General features: G+C 42.4%; 1 protein-coding gene across 1 annotated transcript; it reads left to right on the plus strand.

The window, feature by feature from the left end:
* Positions 1-3,401: 3,401 nt before the first annotated feature.
* Positions 3,402-8,972, plus strand: LOC108444032 (E3 ubiquitin/ISG15 ligase TRIM25-like). Its single transcript, XM_037533570.1, has 6 exons — positions 3,402-4,076; positions 4,385-4,480; positions 6,732-6,965; positions 7,155-7,314; positions 7,953-8,009; positions 8,307-8,972. The coding sequence occupies exons 1-6, from the start codon at positions 3,492-3,494 to the stop codon at positions 8,831-8,833; spliced, it is 1,659 nt and encodes a 552-aa protein (XP_037389467.1). The 5' UTR covers positions 3,402-3,491; the 3' UTR covers positions 8,834-8,972.
* Positions 8,973-16,543: the final 7,571 nt, after the last annotated feature.

Below are 16,543 nucleotides of genomic sequence, written 5' to 3' on the forward strand. Positions count from 1 at the left end.
GCGACCGTTAGGAGCGGTTTACAGTGAGGGTCCCGGTCACGGCGCTGACGCGGGCAGGTTAATCGTGTTTGTTTAGCGAGTGTTAAACCTCGTCCAGACCGACTCTTACATTCCTTACCGAGACAGCGCCGCCCGCCTGGCGACGCGCTCAGCTCCCAGAAACGAGGATGTTCAGCTTAGCAGCCGCTCCCAGCAGCGCACTGTAAACACAGTGACCGCCCAGCTTCACATCTGGACAGCTGTCTCATCCCAGCAGCGCACTGTAAACACAGTGACCGCCCAGCTTCACATCTGGACAGCTGTCTCATCCCAGCAGCGCATTGTAAACACAGTGACCGCCCAGCTTCACATCTGGACAGCTGTCTCATCCCAGCAGCGCGCTGTAAACACAGTAACCGCCCAGCTTCACATCTGGACAGCTGTCTCATCCCAGCAGCGCACTGTAAACACAGTGACCGCCCAGCTTCACATCTGGACAGCTGTCTCATCCCAGCAGCGCACTGTAAACACAGTGACCGCCCAGCTTCACATCTGGACAGCTGTCTCATCCCAGCAGCGCACTGTAAACACAGTAACCGCCCAGCTTCACATCTGGACAGCTGTCTCATCCCAGCAGCGCACTGTAAACACAGTAACCGCCCAGCTTCACATCTGGACAGCTGTCTCATCCCAGCTTCACATCTGGACAGCTGTCTCATCCCAGCAGCGCACTGTAAACACAGTGACCGCCCAGCTTCACATCTGGACAGCTGTCTCATCCCAGCAGCGCACTGTAAACACAGTGACCCCCCAGCTTCACATCTGGACAGCTGTCTCATCCCAACAGCGCACTGTAAACATAGTAACCGCCCAGCTTCACATCTGGACAGCTGTCTCATCCCAGCAGCGCACTGTAAACACAGTGACCCCCCAGCTTCACATCTGGACAGCTGTCTCATCCCAGTAGCGCACTGTAAACACAGTGACCGCCCAGCTTCACATCTGTACAGCTGTCTCCTCCCAGCAGCGTACTGTAAACACAGTGACCGCCCAGCTTCACATCTGGACAGCTGTCTCATCCCAGCAGCGCACTGTAAACACAGTGACCGCCCAGCTTCACATCTGGACAGCTGTCTCATCCCAGCAGCGCACTGTAAACACAGTGACCCCCCCAGCTTCACATCTGGACAGCTGTCTCATCCCAACAGCGCACTGTAAACACAGTAACCGCCCAGCTTCACATCTGGACAGCTGTCTCATCCCAGCAGCGCACTGTAAACACAGTGACCGCCCAGCTTCACATCTGGACAGCTGTCTCATCCCAGCAGCGCACTGTAAACACAGTGACCCCCCAGCTTCACATCTTGACAGCTGTCTCATCCCAGCAGCGCACTGTAAACACAGTGACCCCCCAGCTTCACATCTGGACAGCTGTCTCATCCCAGCAGCGCACTGTAAACACAGTGACCCCCCAGCTTCACATCTGGACAGCTGTCTCATCCCAGCAGCGCACTGTAAACACAGTGAACGGCCAGCTTCACATCTGGACAGCTATCTCATCCCAGCAGCGCACTGTAAACACAGTGACCGCCCAGCTTCACATCTGGAGAGGCTGTCTCATCCCAGCAGCGCACTGTAAACACAGTGACCGCCCAGCTTCACATCTGGACAGCTGTCTCATCCCAGTAGCGCACTGTAAACACAGTGACCGCCCAGCTTCACATCTGGACAGCTGTCTCATCCCAGCAGCGCACTGTAAACAGAGAGGGGCAGTAATTTGTTATTTACTCTAGTAACACTGGTGGATTTGTACATTCCAGAGTATTTTTAAAATGTTATTTGTGCTTTACATTAATAATCTACAGTTTATTCAGCTACATTTTAGTCAGTAATACATAATGACTAGTTTGTTTTGTGTTGAAGTTCATTCTTATTCTTTGCTGTTATTGTATTGTTGCATTTTACCTCATGTGTCTGTTTTGTTTTAGATGTTTCTCATCAGAAATCATCTGGAGCTGAGCAACTGGTGAGACTCAACTTTAAAAAATGTTTCAATACAACTATATGAGTGCCAGACACATGTTTAGATTTGATGGGTATTTCAAACAAATATATTTCTTACCATATTTATTGTAGTACAGAAGAGCAGAATGTTCAGGTCAAGCTGGGTTACTGGACTCAAATATCTGTGCTTTATTCCTTCAATTCATTAATGTTATTTGCCATTACAGCTGTGTTCAAAATATTGATATGGCAGTATCACCAACATTGTATCAGTATTTATGAATTTACTTCTTCACGGTGCTGTAATGTGTGATACTGCAAGTCTCAGAGCCCTACAGCATGTGGTAATCGAGTTTAGCTCTTATTAATAATCATTTAATGTAATAATTCTCTGTGAGAGAGATTAGAGGCATTGAACCCTTCAAACGTCTGGTTCTTGTCACCGCCACTGTGAACAACTCTGACTCTGTCAGCTTTTCCACAACGGACCATTTTATATCAAACTACTTTTTTGCATCTTAATGATGAAATTGTGCTTAAAAATGGTGAAATTCTCTTTCACCACAGCTTTTAACAGCTACAGATATCAGTACTAAGCTCACACCTGTCTCAACAGCAGATGAGCGTTTCTGTCACGTGTTGACTGAGGCATGTTAGAGGATGTAAACAATAGAATTGTGAAATATCTAATCAGCTTTGTTGTTTTCAGTCCTCCTGAAGGAACATCCTCTCTTTAGGCCTCATGCAGTGTGGTGGCAGTCCGTTTCATTCTCACCACTCAACTGTGCTCTTACCCAAGTGGCGTCATCCTGATGTTTCTTTCACTGCCCTGAACTTCATTGTCTGAACATCCACAGCCACTTAAGAGACATTCTTTATTCAATGCACAATTTTGCCTTCAATCCATCTTTAAAGGTCCCAGTATTGTTGAAGCAGCTTGTTAGCCTGTTAGCTACCTGCTAGCCTCATCTAGTGAAGGCAGAACACAGTCAATGTAAAGTATCGTGGTTAAAGAAGTCTTGATAACAGAACCCACTGATGTTCAACTTGCAGTTCTTCATTTGGTTGCACTTTATAGATGAGGGTTTCAGCAATAACAAGCTTCAAGCTATGAAATGCTGTTGTACTGGAGGTGAAAATGGATGGTGTCCATTCTCAAACAAAAAGGTTTAGCCTAGTGAATTCATTAGCTGAGTTAACCAGGTGGAGTGAGATAAAGCTAGAAATATCAACAGGCTAGGTAGCTACCAAGTTAGGTAATACTTTACATAATAGTTGGCATAATAACTAGCTAATGTTTCATAACTTAGAACTTTTGGAGTCATTTTAATCCAATGGCTGATCTGAATGGCTCTACAAGTTTGATTATTTCCCCCCTCCTCTCTTTCTCCACCCTCTCTCTGTGACACATTAACCAGCAGAAAACCAGGAAGTCCCTCCTCCTCAGTTCAGAGAAAACGAAATTGATCTCAGAGAGCTGCTCCCTCTCCGTCTAGACGTGCAGGACAATGGCCAGTATTTCAGTAGATCACGACCAGTTCAGCTGTCCAGTCTGTCTGGATCTGCTGAAGGATCCAGTGTGTCTTCCTTGTGGACACAGTTTCTGTAAGGTGTGTATTAATGGCTGCTGGGATCAGGATGATCAGAGGGGGGTCTACAGCTGCCCCCAGTGCAGAGAGACTTTCACTCCAAGGCCTGTTCTACGCAGAAACAATGTAATGGCTGAAGTGGTGGAGAAACTGAAGAAGACAGAACTCCGAGCTGCTCCTCCTGCTCCCCGTTACGCTGGACCTGGAGATGTGGAGTGTGATTTCTGCACTGGGAGAAAACTCAAAGCCATCAAGTCCTGTCTGATGTGTCTGGCCTCCTTTTGTGAAACTCATCTTACACCTCACTATGAAGTTCCTGGACTGAAAAAGCACAAGCTGGTCAAAGCCTCCTCACAGCTACAGGAGAAGATCTGCTCTCAGCACGATGAAGTGATCAAGATCTACTGTCGTACTGACCGAAGCTGCATCTGCTATTTATGTACGATGGCAGATCACAAAGGTCACGATACAGTCCCAGCTGCAACAGAGAGAACTGAGAAACAGGTGAGAACTAGAAATCATTTGTGTTCAGTTCAGGCTAATTGGGTTTGTAGTCTAGAATGAGCTTCATTAATCAGGTAAACAGTTTAAACTGATCTTTCAGGTCTTGACTTCAAGCAGTGAGTTTTCAGAGAAACTGCGTGAGGTAGTTTTCAGCAAACGGTCAGACCAGCCAGTGATCATGTGACCAGCCAACACCCATCTTCCAGTCTTACAGTGATCACATGACAGAGAGCAAACTGCAGAGAACAAGATGTTTTTATGTCTTAATTCACAAAAACTCAAACATCACAAAATGTCTTTGTTCATAGAATCAGCTGAAGGAGATTCAGAGTAAATTCCAGCAGAGAATCCAGGAGAAACAGAAGGAGCAGCAGGAGCTGAAACAGGCTGTGAAGACTCTTAAGGTGAGAACTGAGCAGAGATTTGGTGTTTCAGAGCTCAGTCAGTCTCTCCTCCACAGTGTGGACAGTAAGTCATCTAGAATCACAGTAAGAGAGGAAATGAAGGTTCAGCTTTAAAGGAACTGTTTGGTGAAAAATCAGATTTACATGATTTGACTTATTAATCACAGTATCAGGTGATTGGCAGCTGATTTGTACATGTATTCAATCCACTAAGATGTGGGTAATTGTATATAGTGTATAGTGTGGGGGAACCGTATAGTACATCGCTCACAGCCAGCTGCTACCTGCTCAGTGGTGTCAGACTGTTGACAGCACTGGTGTTGTGTCGTTCGTTGATTACTGGTGATCTGACTTTATGGCTGTGTTCCCAGCCTAGATCTGATTATTGGCGTAATCAGATTGTATCCAGATTTATTTGTGATAGTCTGGACACAGAAAAGCCACATAAAATCTGATTTTTGCAAATCGGATCCAAACCATATTTGGAAGTGGTTTGAAATGCGATTCCAATCTGATTTTTACAGATGTGTCTCAGTCTGGACGCTCAAATCAGATTGTGAAGTGTATTTCGTGTCACTCACAAGGCGACAAACGCGAACGTGGTCAAATCCAGAGTGATGAATGTGCTGGGATTCAAGAAGAGCAGTTCATGGTTTTTCCAGATAATTCTGAAGGGTTTGGCGGGAGAGATGATGTACCTCCATTTTTCATGTTTGAAATAAGCGTCACCAGCTTAGCTACATATTTACTGACACATCGTTGTCATGGCAACCTACACAGAAAGGCTGGTAATGTCTGGACACACAAATCTGATCTGATTGCTTGCAAATAAAAGTAAAGTGTTTCACTTTTTATCGACTGCAGTACGACGAGAATGTGACACTAATGTATGCGTCTTTTAATGAATCAGTCACTGTAAACTACAACATATAAAGTAAAACTAAATGTTTCTTAAATGTCTGTTAAAAGCTTCTACTCTCCATGTTTCAGCTGTATGTAATGCCGGGGAGCAACCACGAGACACATACGCTGACCACAACTACAGAAAACCAGACCAGGCAACAACTACAGACAAACACAGGGCTTAAATACAGAGACAACGAATGTTAACAAGACAAAGGTGATAAACACAGGTGGTACAATCAAGGGCAGGGTCTGGAAACAAGGGGGCAGGACCGGGAAGAAACAAAACAAGGAAGCACATGGACAACTGGGTGGGGCCAGTTGTGACGATGTAACATTAACTGTCGCCCTGAATGATGAAAAACACATGAAACCTGATCTGACTATTCAATCTGAGTCACATATCCATAAATCTGATTAGAATCAGGTTAAAAATCACCTGCCCTTTCAGAAAAAGGTCGTAAACTGTCAGAGTGGTGCTGACAAGGGTCTGACTTCAGTACCTTTAGTCAGGAAGCACAAATGTATCATATTCTACTGCAAGTACATCTTGAAGTTGTATTGACTCCACACCGTCCATCTCGTCTCCAGCCTTTTATTTTAGTGCTCGATTTAAAACATTCGGTCATGAAAAGGTAATAATGTGTCTTTTTCCTGGGAAAAACTTATTTAAGGTACAGAGTTAGACATTAAAACCGCTGTTGTAGCTTCATATTTTTTGCACCTTGTTGACTGAAATACGAACCTGCACAGCGCCTTTTTCTCCAGTGGTAAACAAATGTGGCTTGAAGTGGTTTGAAGTGGCTTTTTTCATTCAGACTGCAGGAAATCTGTTCAGCTCAAATCAGATCTGACAAAAACTCACCTTTGGGCTGTCTGGCTGAAAAAGGCCTGATAGACATGTTTATGTGGTTTCTGACACTGTATGACACACTGTTACCTGTAAACACGGACAAAATAATGTCACATAGCTACAAAAGTTTTCTTCTTTATTTTATAGATGTTATTTTCAGTGTCAGTCACTACAAACAAGACTGTTCTACATGATTTAACAGCTCAGTGTGGTTTGTTAACTGTGAGAATATAGACATGCAGTTTACACCATGATAATAGAGATAAGCTTCCATTACATTTAAACTACAGTGAAGGTCATTTGGGGAAAACTGAGCATATTTGATATTTTAACTTTTCTTTTAACCCTTTAAGATCCTGAATGTGACTCTAGATTTCCTTTAGTTTCATATTGTTCCTGAAAAATTCCTCTGATAAACCTTGAGATGAATGAATAATGCGGCTGCAGTTTAAGAGGTGAAATGTTCCTCCATCTGGTGTGTCCTTGTCCTCACAGCGCTGTGCTCAGTCAGCAGTGGAGGACAGTGAGAGGATCTTTACTGAACTGATCCGCTCCATTGAGAAAAAGCGCTCTGAGGCAACAGAGCTGATCAGAGCTCAGGAGGAGGCTGAACTGAGTGGAGCTGAAGAACTCCTGGAGAAACTGGAGCAGGAGATCGCTGATCTACAGAGGAGACACACTGAGCTGGAGCAGCTTTCACACACAGAGGATCACATCCATTTCCTCCAGGTAACAATCACTGATCTGCAGAGGAACCTGCTCCTCATCCAGCTTCTAAAGCTCCTCTCAGCTAAAGTTCATTAAGGCAGCAGTAAATCTACCTGTCTGTGATCACAAGTCTGTCTTTAGTCTAATTGGAGCTCCTTCATTTCTCCTGTACTCCTTTATCTTCCTCCACTGCGTTTGTTCTCTCTGTAGAGTTTCCAGTCTCTCTGTGTCTCTTCTGGATCTGAGGACTCACCCAGCATCACTGTCCATCAGCACCTCTCATTTGATGGAGTGAGGAGATCTCTCTCTGAGCTGAAGGAGCGACTAGAGGAGCTCTGCAGAGAGGAGTTCAGTAAAATCCCTCCTCATGGTAAGAGGAGCTGTCCTGCTGTGGAGCATAAGGATGGAAATCTGTACTTGAACAGAGAGTAAAGAGGAAGTTTCCCAAACACAGTAGAAATGATCTAATCTGCTTTTATTCCTCTCGTTAGATGGAGAGAAAGAAAAAAGGAAGAAGGAAAGAGGGAATGTAATAGTGACTGATCTGTGTTCATCAACTAAGAACTCTCATGTTTATGTATCTGTTATAAACATGAAATAATCCTGTGATGAATATTAAGTGCTGTTTGTTTTGTCAGCATGTTTAAACATAAATGTGGCGTTTTTACAGAAACACAGTGACTCAACAACCTGTTCAGTTTTACAGTGACAGTCGACATTAGACACCCTTTAATATTCACTACTGAAATGGGAAAGATCTGAATAAACAGGAGAGAACTAGATTTTATCCTGGAATAATTGTTTGGGAATAAAATCAAGTTTATTTTTTGTGTTCTACTAAAAGACGACACACAAAATGACACTTTCCAGTTTTAACATGATCATTTGTTTATTTTCATCTGCATGACGTCTCACTCAGTCCCTCTATTCTATTCTATTCTATTCTATTCTATTCTATTCTATTCTATTCTATTCTATTGACTGTGTTGGTCTGTTGTGTCTCCACAGCTGCAGCAGTTCAGATTTTATCCTCAGAACCAAAAACCAGAGAAGATTTTCTGCAGTGTAAGAATAACAAACACACACACACACACACACACACACACACACACACACACACACACACACACACACACACACACACACAGATATAGTTGGTATGTCTGTCCTGTTTAAATGTGATTGATCTGTTGTTTTTGGTGAACTTTATTCATGAGTCTAATTATTTCTCATTACTCGTTATTATTATTACTTAATTATGAGTCTAAATTATTTACATGGAAATGTTTAAAGATGAAAAACACTGACACAGAATTTTTATCAAATAAATCATTTAAATAAAATCTAATTTTCTCTTTTTAGATTTCTGTCAGCTGACTCTGGATCCTAACACAGCACATACTCAACTCATTCTGTCTGAGAAGAACAGAGTTGTGACGGACAGTAATAAAGTCCAGTCATACTCTGACCATCCAGAGAGATTTAACAGCTGGCCTCAGGTGTTGTGTAAGGAGAGTGTGAGTGGACGCTGTTACTGGGAGGTTGAGTGCAGCAGTGGAGGGTCTGTGTGCATATCAGTCTCATATAAAGGGATCAGCAGGAAAGGACGGGGTAATGTTTCTGAGTTTGGACGCAACAGTCAGTCCTGGAGTCTGTGTTATTCTTCCTCTCTCACTTTCCTGCACAACAACATTGAGACTAAGATCTCAGGACCATCATCCTCCAGAATAGGAGTGTATGTGGATCACAGTGCAGGAACTCTGTCCTTCTACAGCGTCTCTGACACAATGACCCTCCTACACACAGTCCACACCACATTCACTCAGCCGCTCTACGCCGGGTTCTTGGTTTATGGTGTTGGATCATCTGTGAGATTATGTGATAAATAATGATTTGTCAGTTAAATTTCATGGTTACCTTGTGAATAGATTCAGAATCTTCCACCCATCAGGGTGGAGTGTGTGGATAGTGGTGACCTCTCCTGTGGGTTCAGTGTTGAATAAAGAACACATATTTGCAGCAAAAGCAGGACCTGTTCTGTGCTTTCTCTTCTAAACCGGTGTCAGATGTGGGATAGCACCCTCATCACACTGGCAAGAAAAGTCACTTTTGTTACAAACGGTGTGTAAGTTCATGTAAACTACATACCAACATTTTAGCAGCTTATATTCTAAAGTGAAAGAAATCAGTTTACACACTAACATACACTAACATAAACATCTATAAATGCCTATAAATCATTTCTAAACGTCTTTACAGTAAAACAGCCACTGTTTTTCTACAAATTACCTCAATAAACAGGCCTATTGATTTTAATAATCTTGAGGCAAAAACAAAGGCTGAAAAACAAAGTATGAAGCTAATTTTAGCTTCTTATACCAAAGACAACAACAGCAGCCACCTGGGAAAAAGGTAAACTACACATAAGTGGAAACATCGATGTAAAGGCCAGGGCTAAATAGGACAAGGCAGGATAGACTGCAGCGTCTGTGATGATCCTCAGTCTACAAAGAACTTTTTATCCCCCACAGCCTACAAACTGCACAGGGCTCATGGTCTTTTCCCCTCATTACCTAATGAACTGGATCCGGTGACCCCACACAGTAAACAACACAGTGATCTGAATGACCACCAGGTCAAAGTGTGTTTGAGGGTCTGTGATCTGTTCATCTTTAATTCTACAAACACTTCAAGAGTGTAAACTTCTGATCATTTACAGAGTTTAACACCAGAATGATTGAGTAGTGTTTGTAATATTTCTGTAAATTAAATCTTCATTTACTGTGTTTCTGTCCACGAACAGACCTGAGAACATTGTGATCGTCTCTTTTTAAACACATGACTTTTTACAGGAAGACTCGTATGTGTTACTGGTTTAGCAGCTCCCTCTAGTGATGGAGATGTTTACTGCATTCTTGAAGCTAATCAGGTACAAAAAAAGTGTTTTTCATTTATTTGTACTTACTAAACAATATATTTATCTGAAATAAAGAGATATGAGGCACTATTGAAGAACTGGGTTCGGATTAAAGGAATGAAAGCATGAATGTTATTAGTAATATTGTAAAAATGTTCGCCAAGTTTGTTTTTTTTATAATAATTTACCCATAGCCCATCAGTTAGCTGTGTGGTCTAGCTGCAAAACCTTTATATAAAAAGTAATTACTTTATATAACTCACATGAAATTCAAGTTATTATATACAAAAATGAATAAAATCTTACTTTTATTTATTGAGAGAATGACAGTTCATTAGTGCTCTGTGTCCACTAGCACACATGCTAATTAAACTGACTGTAATTAGTTGAGATTATAATGCTAATAAACTGCAAAAGTAAATGAACCTTTAGGATTAGCAGATAATATGAAGGCGACATTAGGATCAGGTGGTTTTGATGGCAATCAGGTGTGAGTGACCACCCTGTTTTATTTAAAGAACAGGGGTCTATCACAGTTTGATCTTCACCACACACTTGTGGAAGTGCATTATGGCATGATTAAAGGAGATTTCTGAGGACCTCAGAAGAAGAGTTGTTGACGCCCATCAGGCTAGAAAAGTTCACAAAATAATCTCTAAAGAGTTCAGACTCCACCATCCACCGTCAGGCAAATTCAAGACCATCGTTACGCTCCTCAGGAGTGGTCAACCAATAAGAATCACCCCAAGAGCACGGCCTGTAATAGTCTGTGAGGTGACAAAGAAACCCAGTAACTTCTAAGCACCTAAAGGCCTGTCTCACAGTGGCTAATGTTAATGTTCATTAGTCTACCATCAGGAGAACATTGAACAACAAAGGTCTGCATGGCAGGGTAGCACAGAGAAAGGTGCTACTCTCCAAGCGCTACTCTCTTGCTGTCCGTCTGCAGTTCCCTAAGATCACATGGACAAGCCAGAAGACTATTGGAACAATGCTTTGTGGACAAATGAGACCAAAATAGATTTTTTGGTTTAAATGAGAAGCATTATGTTTGAAGAAAGAAAAAACACTGCATTCCAACATGAGAACCTTATCCCGTCTGTGAAACATGGTGGTGGTAGTATCATGATTTGGGCCTGTCTTGCTGCATCTGGGCCAGGACGGTTTGTCATCATTGATTGAACGTGGGTCATGCAGCTAGAAAACGACCCTAAAGTTGTTCTACCAAAGAAGGTTAAAGAAGAATACGGTTAATGACCTCAATCCTATAGAAATGTTGTGGAAGGAAATGAAGCAGCAGTTCATGAGAGGAAACTCACCAACAAAACAGAATTGAAGCTGTTCTGTACAGAGGGCTAAAACTCCACCCAGCTGATGTGCAGGACTAATCACCAGTTACTGGAAATGTTTAGTTACAGTTATTGCTGCACAGTTATTGTCTGGGTCACACCAGACACTGAAAGCAAAGGTTCACATACTTTTGCCACTCACAGATATTCAATATTGAATCATTTACCTCAATAAATAAATGACCAGGTCTCATATTTTTGTCTCATTTGGTAAATTTGGTTCTATTTATCTATAATTAGGACTTGTGTGAAAATATGATGATGTTTTAGGTCAAATTCGTGCAGAAATATAGAAAATTCTAATTTTATTTGTTTAAAATGTATTTATTTAATAAATTGATCTGCACCATCTTGCAATGGAGATCTGCTCCAACCCTAGCCTTTCTACAGGGCCCTGAGATCATCGGGTCAGTTGCTACTGGCTGTCTCAGCTGAGACTCAAAGGTGACGAGGCCTTTGCTGTCACGGCTCCAAGTCTGTGGAACAGTCTACCTCTGGACCTTAGGACTGCATCCTCTACTGATGCTTGTAGATCTACATTAAAAGGCTATTTTTATTGGTTAGCTTTGATTGTGAATTGATTGTACTGGATCTTGTTCTTTGTTGTCTTTTAATGGGTGTTTTAAACTTATCCTGTCTGTATAGCTCTTTAGGTTTAAATGTGCTTTATTAATAAATTCTTGCCTACTTACTTATTTACTTACTTACTTACTTATTTACTTACTTACTCTCCAAAACATTTCTAGGTATATGCAGTCCAGTACTTATCCTGGGTGGTCTATATTCCCACCACATTAGAAACATGACTACTTTAATGTAGTTTCTCTTTCTTGCTCTTTCAGCGTCCCACCAAGAATTGTCCCCTTCTTACCAATGGACAGTCCATCCCTGGCCCTTATAGATGCCTTGAGCTGGTAGCTTTGGACATTGTCCACACCCAGTGACACATTAGTCGTTAATAAAATGGACAACCTGTACTGACTCGCATTACACACACACACACACACACACACACACACACACACACACACACACACACACACACACACACACACACACAGAGCGGTTTGAGCAAGAACAGCACTAAACTTCAACACAACTCCAATGAGTATGCTTGCATTCCTAATTCAGACGTTCCTAAGTCTTCTGTACGCCAGTCTAGTGACATGTTCACAGTCTGGGGTCATCAGCAGGACGGACCCAGAGAAGCCTAGCTGCAGTGCTGAGGGATTACAGCTGACTTCACGCAATACGAGTCCACTGGTGGGGGGGAGGACAGAGGGGTTCAGATTCAGATGGGGGAGGCCATAAATTTTAACCACACTTAGAACACGGGACTCAAACATTTTCCTTTCATTTCATGTCTGAATGACAATACACCCACAACAATAATGAGATCCTATCTGAATATTAGGCTTAAAGGTACATGACCTTCACTTTACTGGTGAAACAGTCATATTCATAGTGTGCAATGGAATACAATATAATAAAAAATATATAATTGCCATAGATTATGGCACAATTATGTGGCCTAACTAAAAATACTGAAGGCGTACGCTTGAGGGCACCACCCCAGTGATGTGAGGGGTGCCACCCCAGTGACAGTTTGGCCATGTCCAGAAACTCTTGCTACTGCTTCTGTCCTCCCCCTCCCTTCCTACTGCTCCTCGTCTTCCCCGGAAAAAGATGGAATTTGCACCAGAAGAAATAGCACCAAGTACAAGATACACTCTCAGAAAAAAAAGGCACTGGGGCAGTGCCTATTTTGTCACTGGGGTGGTACCTTCAAGGGTACATCTCAGTACCTTTAGTCAGGGAACATAAGTTGTATTGACACTACATGCTTCAGGCTTTAACGCAGAACCTTTACTTCTAACAGTGAACACAACCCAAAGAATATATAAACCATCTGGCCGTGTGTGCAGTGATGTCACTCTAGATCTGTAACCCTCTTACTGGACAGCATACATTGATGTGTCCAAGGCTGGAAGTCTATTCAGCAGCTGCTTGAAGTGGCTTCTCTCGTCTCCTCCAGTACTCAGACAGCTGGTGAGATGATGTCATGAACTCTGGGTCAGAGAGGAGAGGAAGAGGAGAAGGACTGGTGGTAAAAAACAGTAACATTTATGGTTTCTGGATGCAGCCCTTTGTACCTTTATCTCTGAGAGTGCAGTGCTTAATTGTTTTGGGGTCATGTTACAAACCTCAGCTCGTCCACTGCTACATTTATCATCACTGTGATAATGTTCACTCACAGCTCCTTCTTCACCAGCCAACACGACTTCTCCCATGACTGACACGTACAACACTGATGCCTGATTGGTTGTGCATCAGTTGGGTGACAAATACTGGTCCAATTAGCATCTGGAGTTTGATTTCAAAGCCTGCATCCTGGGCAAGAATCTAGCTTGCTGGTTAGGGCACTGATCAGTAGTTCCTTTTAATTAAAATTAAATATGTTCATACTTCAAGGTGAGAGCCAATTAAACTAGCAGACCAAAGTTCCACATGTGTATAGACTAAAGTTGGTCCTTTACTACACGTGTTTTTGCCTAATTTTAACCCTGATTTAACCCTGACAAATTTCTCAGGTCTGAAGCAATGTCCCAGTTCAGGAGCTCAATCGGAAGCGACTAATGGGGCGAATAAAAGCACAAACAGGTTCTACCAGAAAGTCTCCAGAGCTGAACTTGAAAGAAAAAGAGATATTTTATATTATTATCTCAGTAATGTCTAACAATTCGATGGATAACAATTTTTTGCAAGCTAAAGTCCTTACCCACCTACCTCACAACCTGCCCATGTTCATGCGCTCTGTACATTTGCACATGTGCAGAGTCTCTACACACACTCAGTTGAAAGGCAGTGAGTTTACAAGAATGGCAGAGAAAGTTACACAACAGCATGCACTGCTAAAGAAAAAAAGAAAAAAGGACAGAAGTGAAAGAGGCTTTGAATAAAAAGAGGTTGGATAAAGCCAAAGGTCAAACCATAGTGAACATTGGTGGAGCTTTCCAGTAGTGTCAAAACTGAGGTTGCTATTTTTCTGTTGGACAGGTAATTATCTGGTTTGTTGTTTTGTCTTAATCATGTTGCCAATGTAGCTACTTATGTAGCTATGCCTACAGCTTGGCTAACAATGCTAAACTAGCTAGCCATGTTTCATGATGTCTGCATTTTAGTTAGGAGTGGCTCTGGGAGGGCTCAGGAGAGGGCTAAAAGTAGGGGGTAGGAATTTTTTAACAACCAGCTTACGCTTCCTGATTTCTACAACATTACCTAGTCCAGCGTTAACTGACAGACTCAGGGAAACTTCCCACCAATCCTGAGGCCTGCAGCGTGACAAGAAATCGGCATGTTGAAAACAGAAAACAGATTGTATGCATGCGCTCAAGCTTTCAACATGTAACTCAAGCTATATGTTTAGTTTAAGCTCTGAGTTTAGTTTACCACTGACCTCTTTCACACCCCGACCACAGCCATAACTACAAACATCATGAGAATCCCCTGAATTCTCTCATTAGGTGTTCAGGCTGTGGTTGTCCGCTCATCCAAAGGCCAAGGTATTATTAGCATCCACAGCTCACACATGCACTACTCTCACAGCGCTTGCAGCATGACCCCTGCACATGTGCACACATTTAAACCTTCATACAGATTCCATGCAAGGCGAACTCAAGACAGGCCTGAGCCTTACATCCACTTCCAGGCCCGGGAACAACTAACAATGGATCTGGAAGGTTGAGGTGGTCCCAGAACAACTAACAAAAAAGGGGGACCTGTCACAGAACTCAGTGTGAAGTTTCCACATGATACTGGATCTTATGACTAAGGGATTCTCTAATCTAAACCACATTTAATACATGAGCAGTTATAAATTGACGTCAGTGGTGTTGCTCAGTGTTATTAAGCTCTTTTGAGGGACGAACTGTCACAGCAGTAGTGGCACATTTTCCTTTATATATGTTTCTCTAACTTTATACATCTATCTAAATAATACAGTGCAGGGATACAGTTAAAATGTTTCCTGAACCCATAGAGTCGCCCTTTCCATTCCATTGTATCATGAGATTGTACGTCAAGTCAAGTCGAAGTTTATTTATATAGCGCCTTTTACAACAGACGTCACAAAGCAGCTTTCCAGAAAAGAAATCAGGGTCCGAGCCCCCATGAGCATCGCCAGCAATGACAGTGACCCATCATACTGGAGACCTGTCACGATTGGCCCCTCCCAGTCCTCCATGTGCTTTTGTTTTGTTGTGGTCTTGTCCATGTGATTCCTTGTTTTGTTTCTTCCCGGTCCTGCCCCCTTGTTTCTAGACTCAGGCCTTGATTGTTCTCACCTGTTTTCCACCTGTGTATTGTTAACCCTTATTGTTTCTGTATTTAAGCCCTGTGTTTTCCACTGTTAGTTTGCTGGTCTTTGTAGTGTATTGCTTGTATTGTGTCTTTTGGTGTTGTATCTTCTGGCGTCCATTGTTTTTCCTAGTCTCTGTTTTTGTGTTTAGTCTGTATTCCTCTTTGTTATGTCTGTCCCTCCATCTCTCTGTGTTGGCTGTTTGACCCTGGACTGTCTAGACCCTGATATTGGATTTGCCACTAACAAATCTCGCTTCTCTCAGCGTATGCGCCTGCCTCATCATCGCTTCCCAGCATTACAAAACCCTCCATTCAGTCGACATCAGAGACACGTGTAAAATGGTGTCCAATGAGTTTAGAGCCAAAAAATTGCTTGGATTGTTTGATCATTTTGATTTGAAGCATATGGGCATCATGTTATATGGAAGAGCCCTTGAAGCTGAATTTAAGACAACAAGTAAAAGTGAAGAAAAAGTTTTCCTATTTTGCTGTATCAGGTTGGTTTTAGACAATATTATGAATGTATTTAAAATATGAATGATCCACTAAATCCACTAAAATAGTTGTCAATCTGAGAGCTGCCTGATCTGAAGCCAGCTTGCTCCAGCACAGATCAAGCTCTGTTGTTTGTGCAGAAGTATTAAATGAGATGAAACCAATACCACTACAAGCTGTGTGAAAGGTTTTGAAAGCTGCCATCCTTGATAGTGTTTACATTTACGGCATTTGGCAGATGCTCTTACCCAGAGCGACTTACAATCTCATCATTTTACACAGGTAGGCGAAGGTGGTGTTAGGAGTCTTGCCCAAGGACTTGTATTGGTGTAGTGTGTTTACCCAGGTGGGGATTGAACCCCAGTCTACAGTGTAGAAGGCAGAGGTGTTACCCACTACACTAACCAACCACCCAAAGTGTTGTCATCCTTAATATCACCATGTATCTTTAAGAGTTTAGTAAATCAGTTAAAACATGT

This window comes from Pygocentrus nattereri, chromosome 23, assembly GCF_015220715.1.
Source record: "Pygocentrus nattereri isolate fPygNat1 chromosome 23, fPygNat1.pri, whole genome shotgun sequence".
Classification (NCBI taxonomy): Eukaryota; Metazoa; Chordata; class Actinopteri; order Characiformes; family Serrasalmidae; genus Pygocentrus; species Pygocentrus nattereri.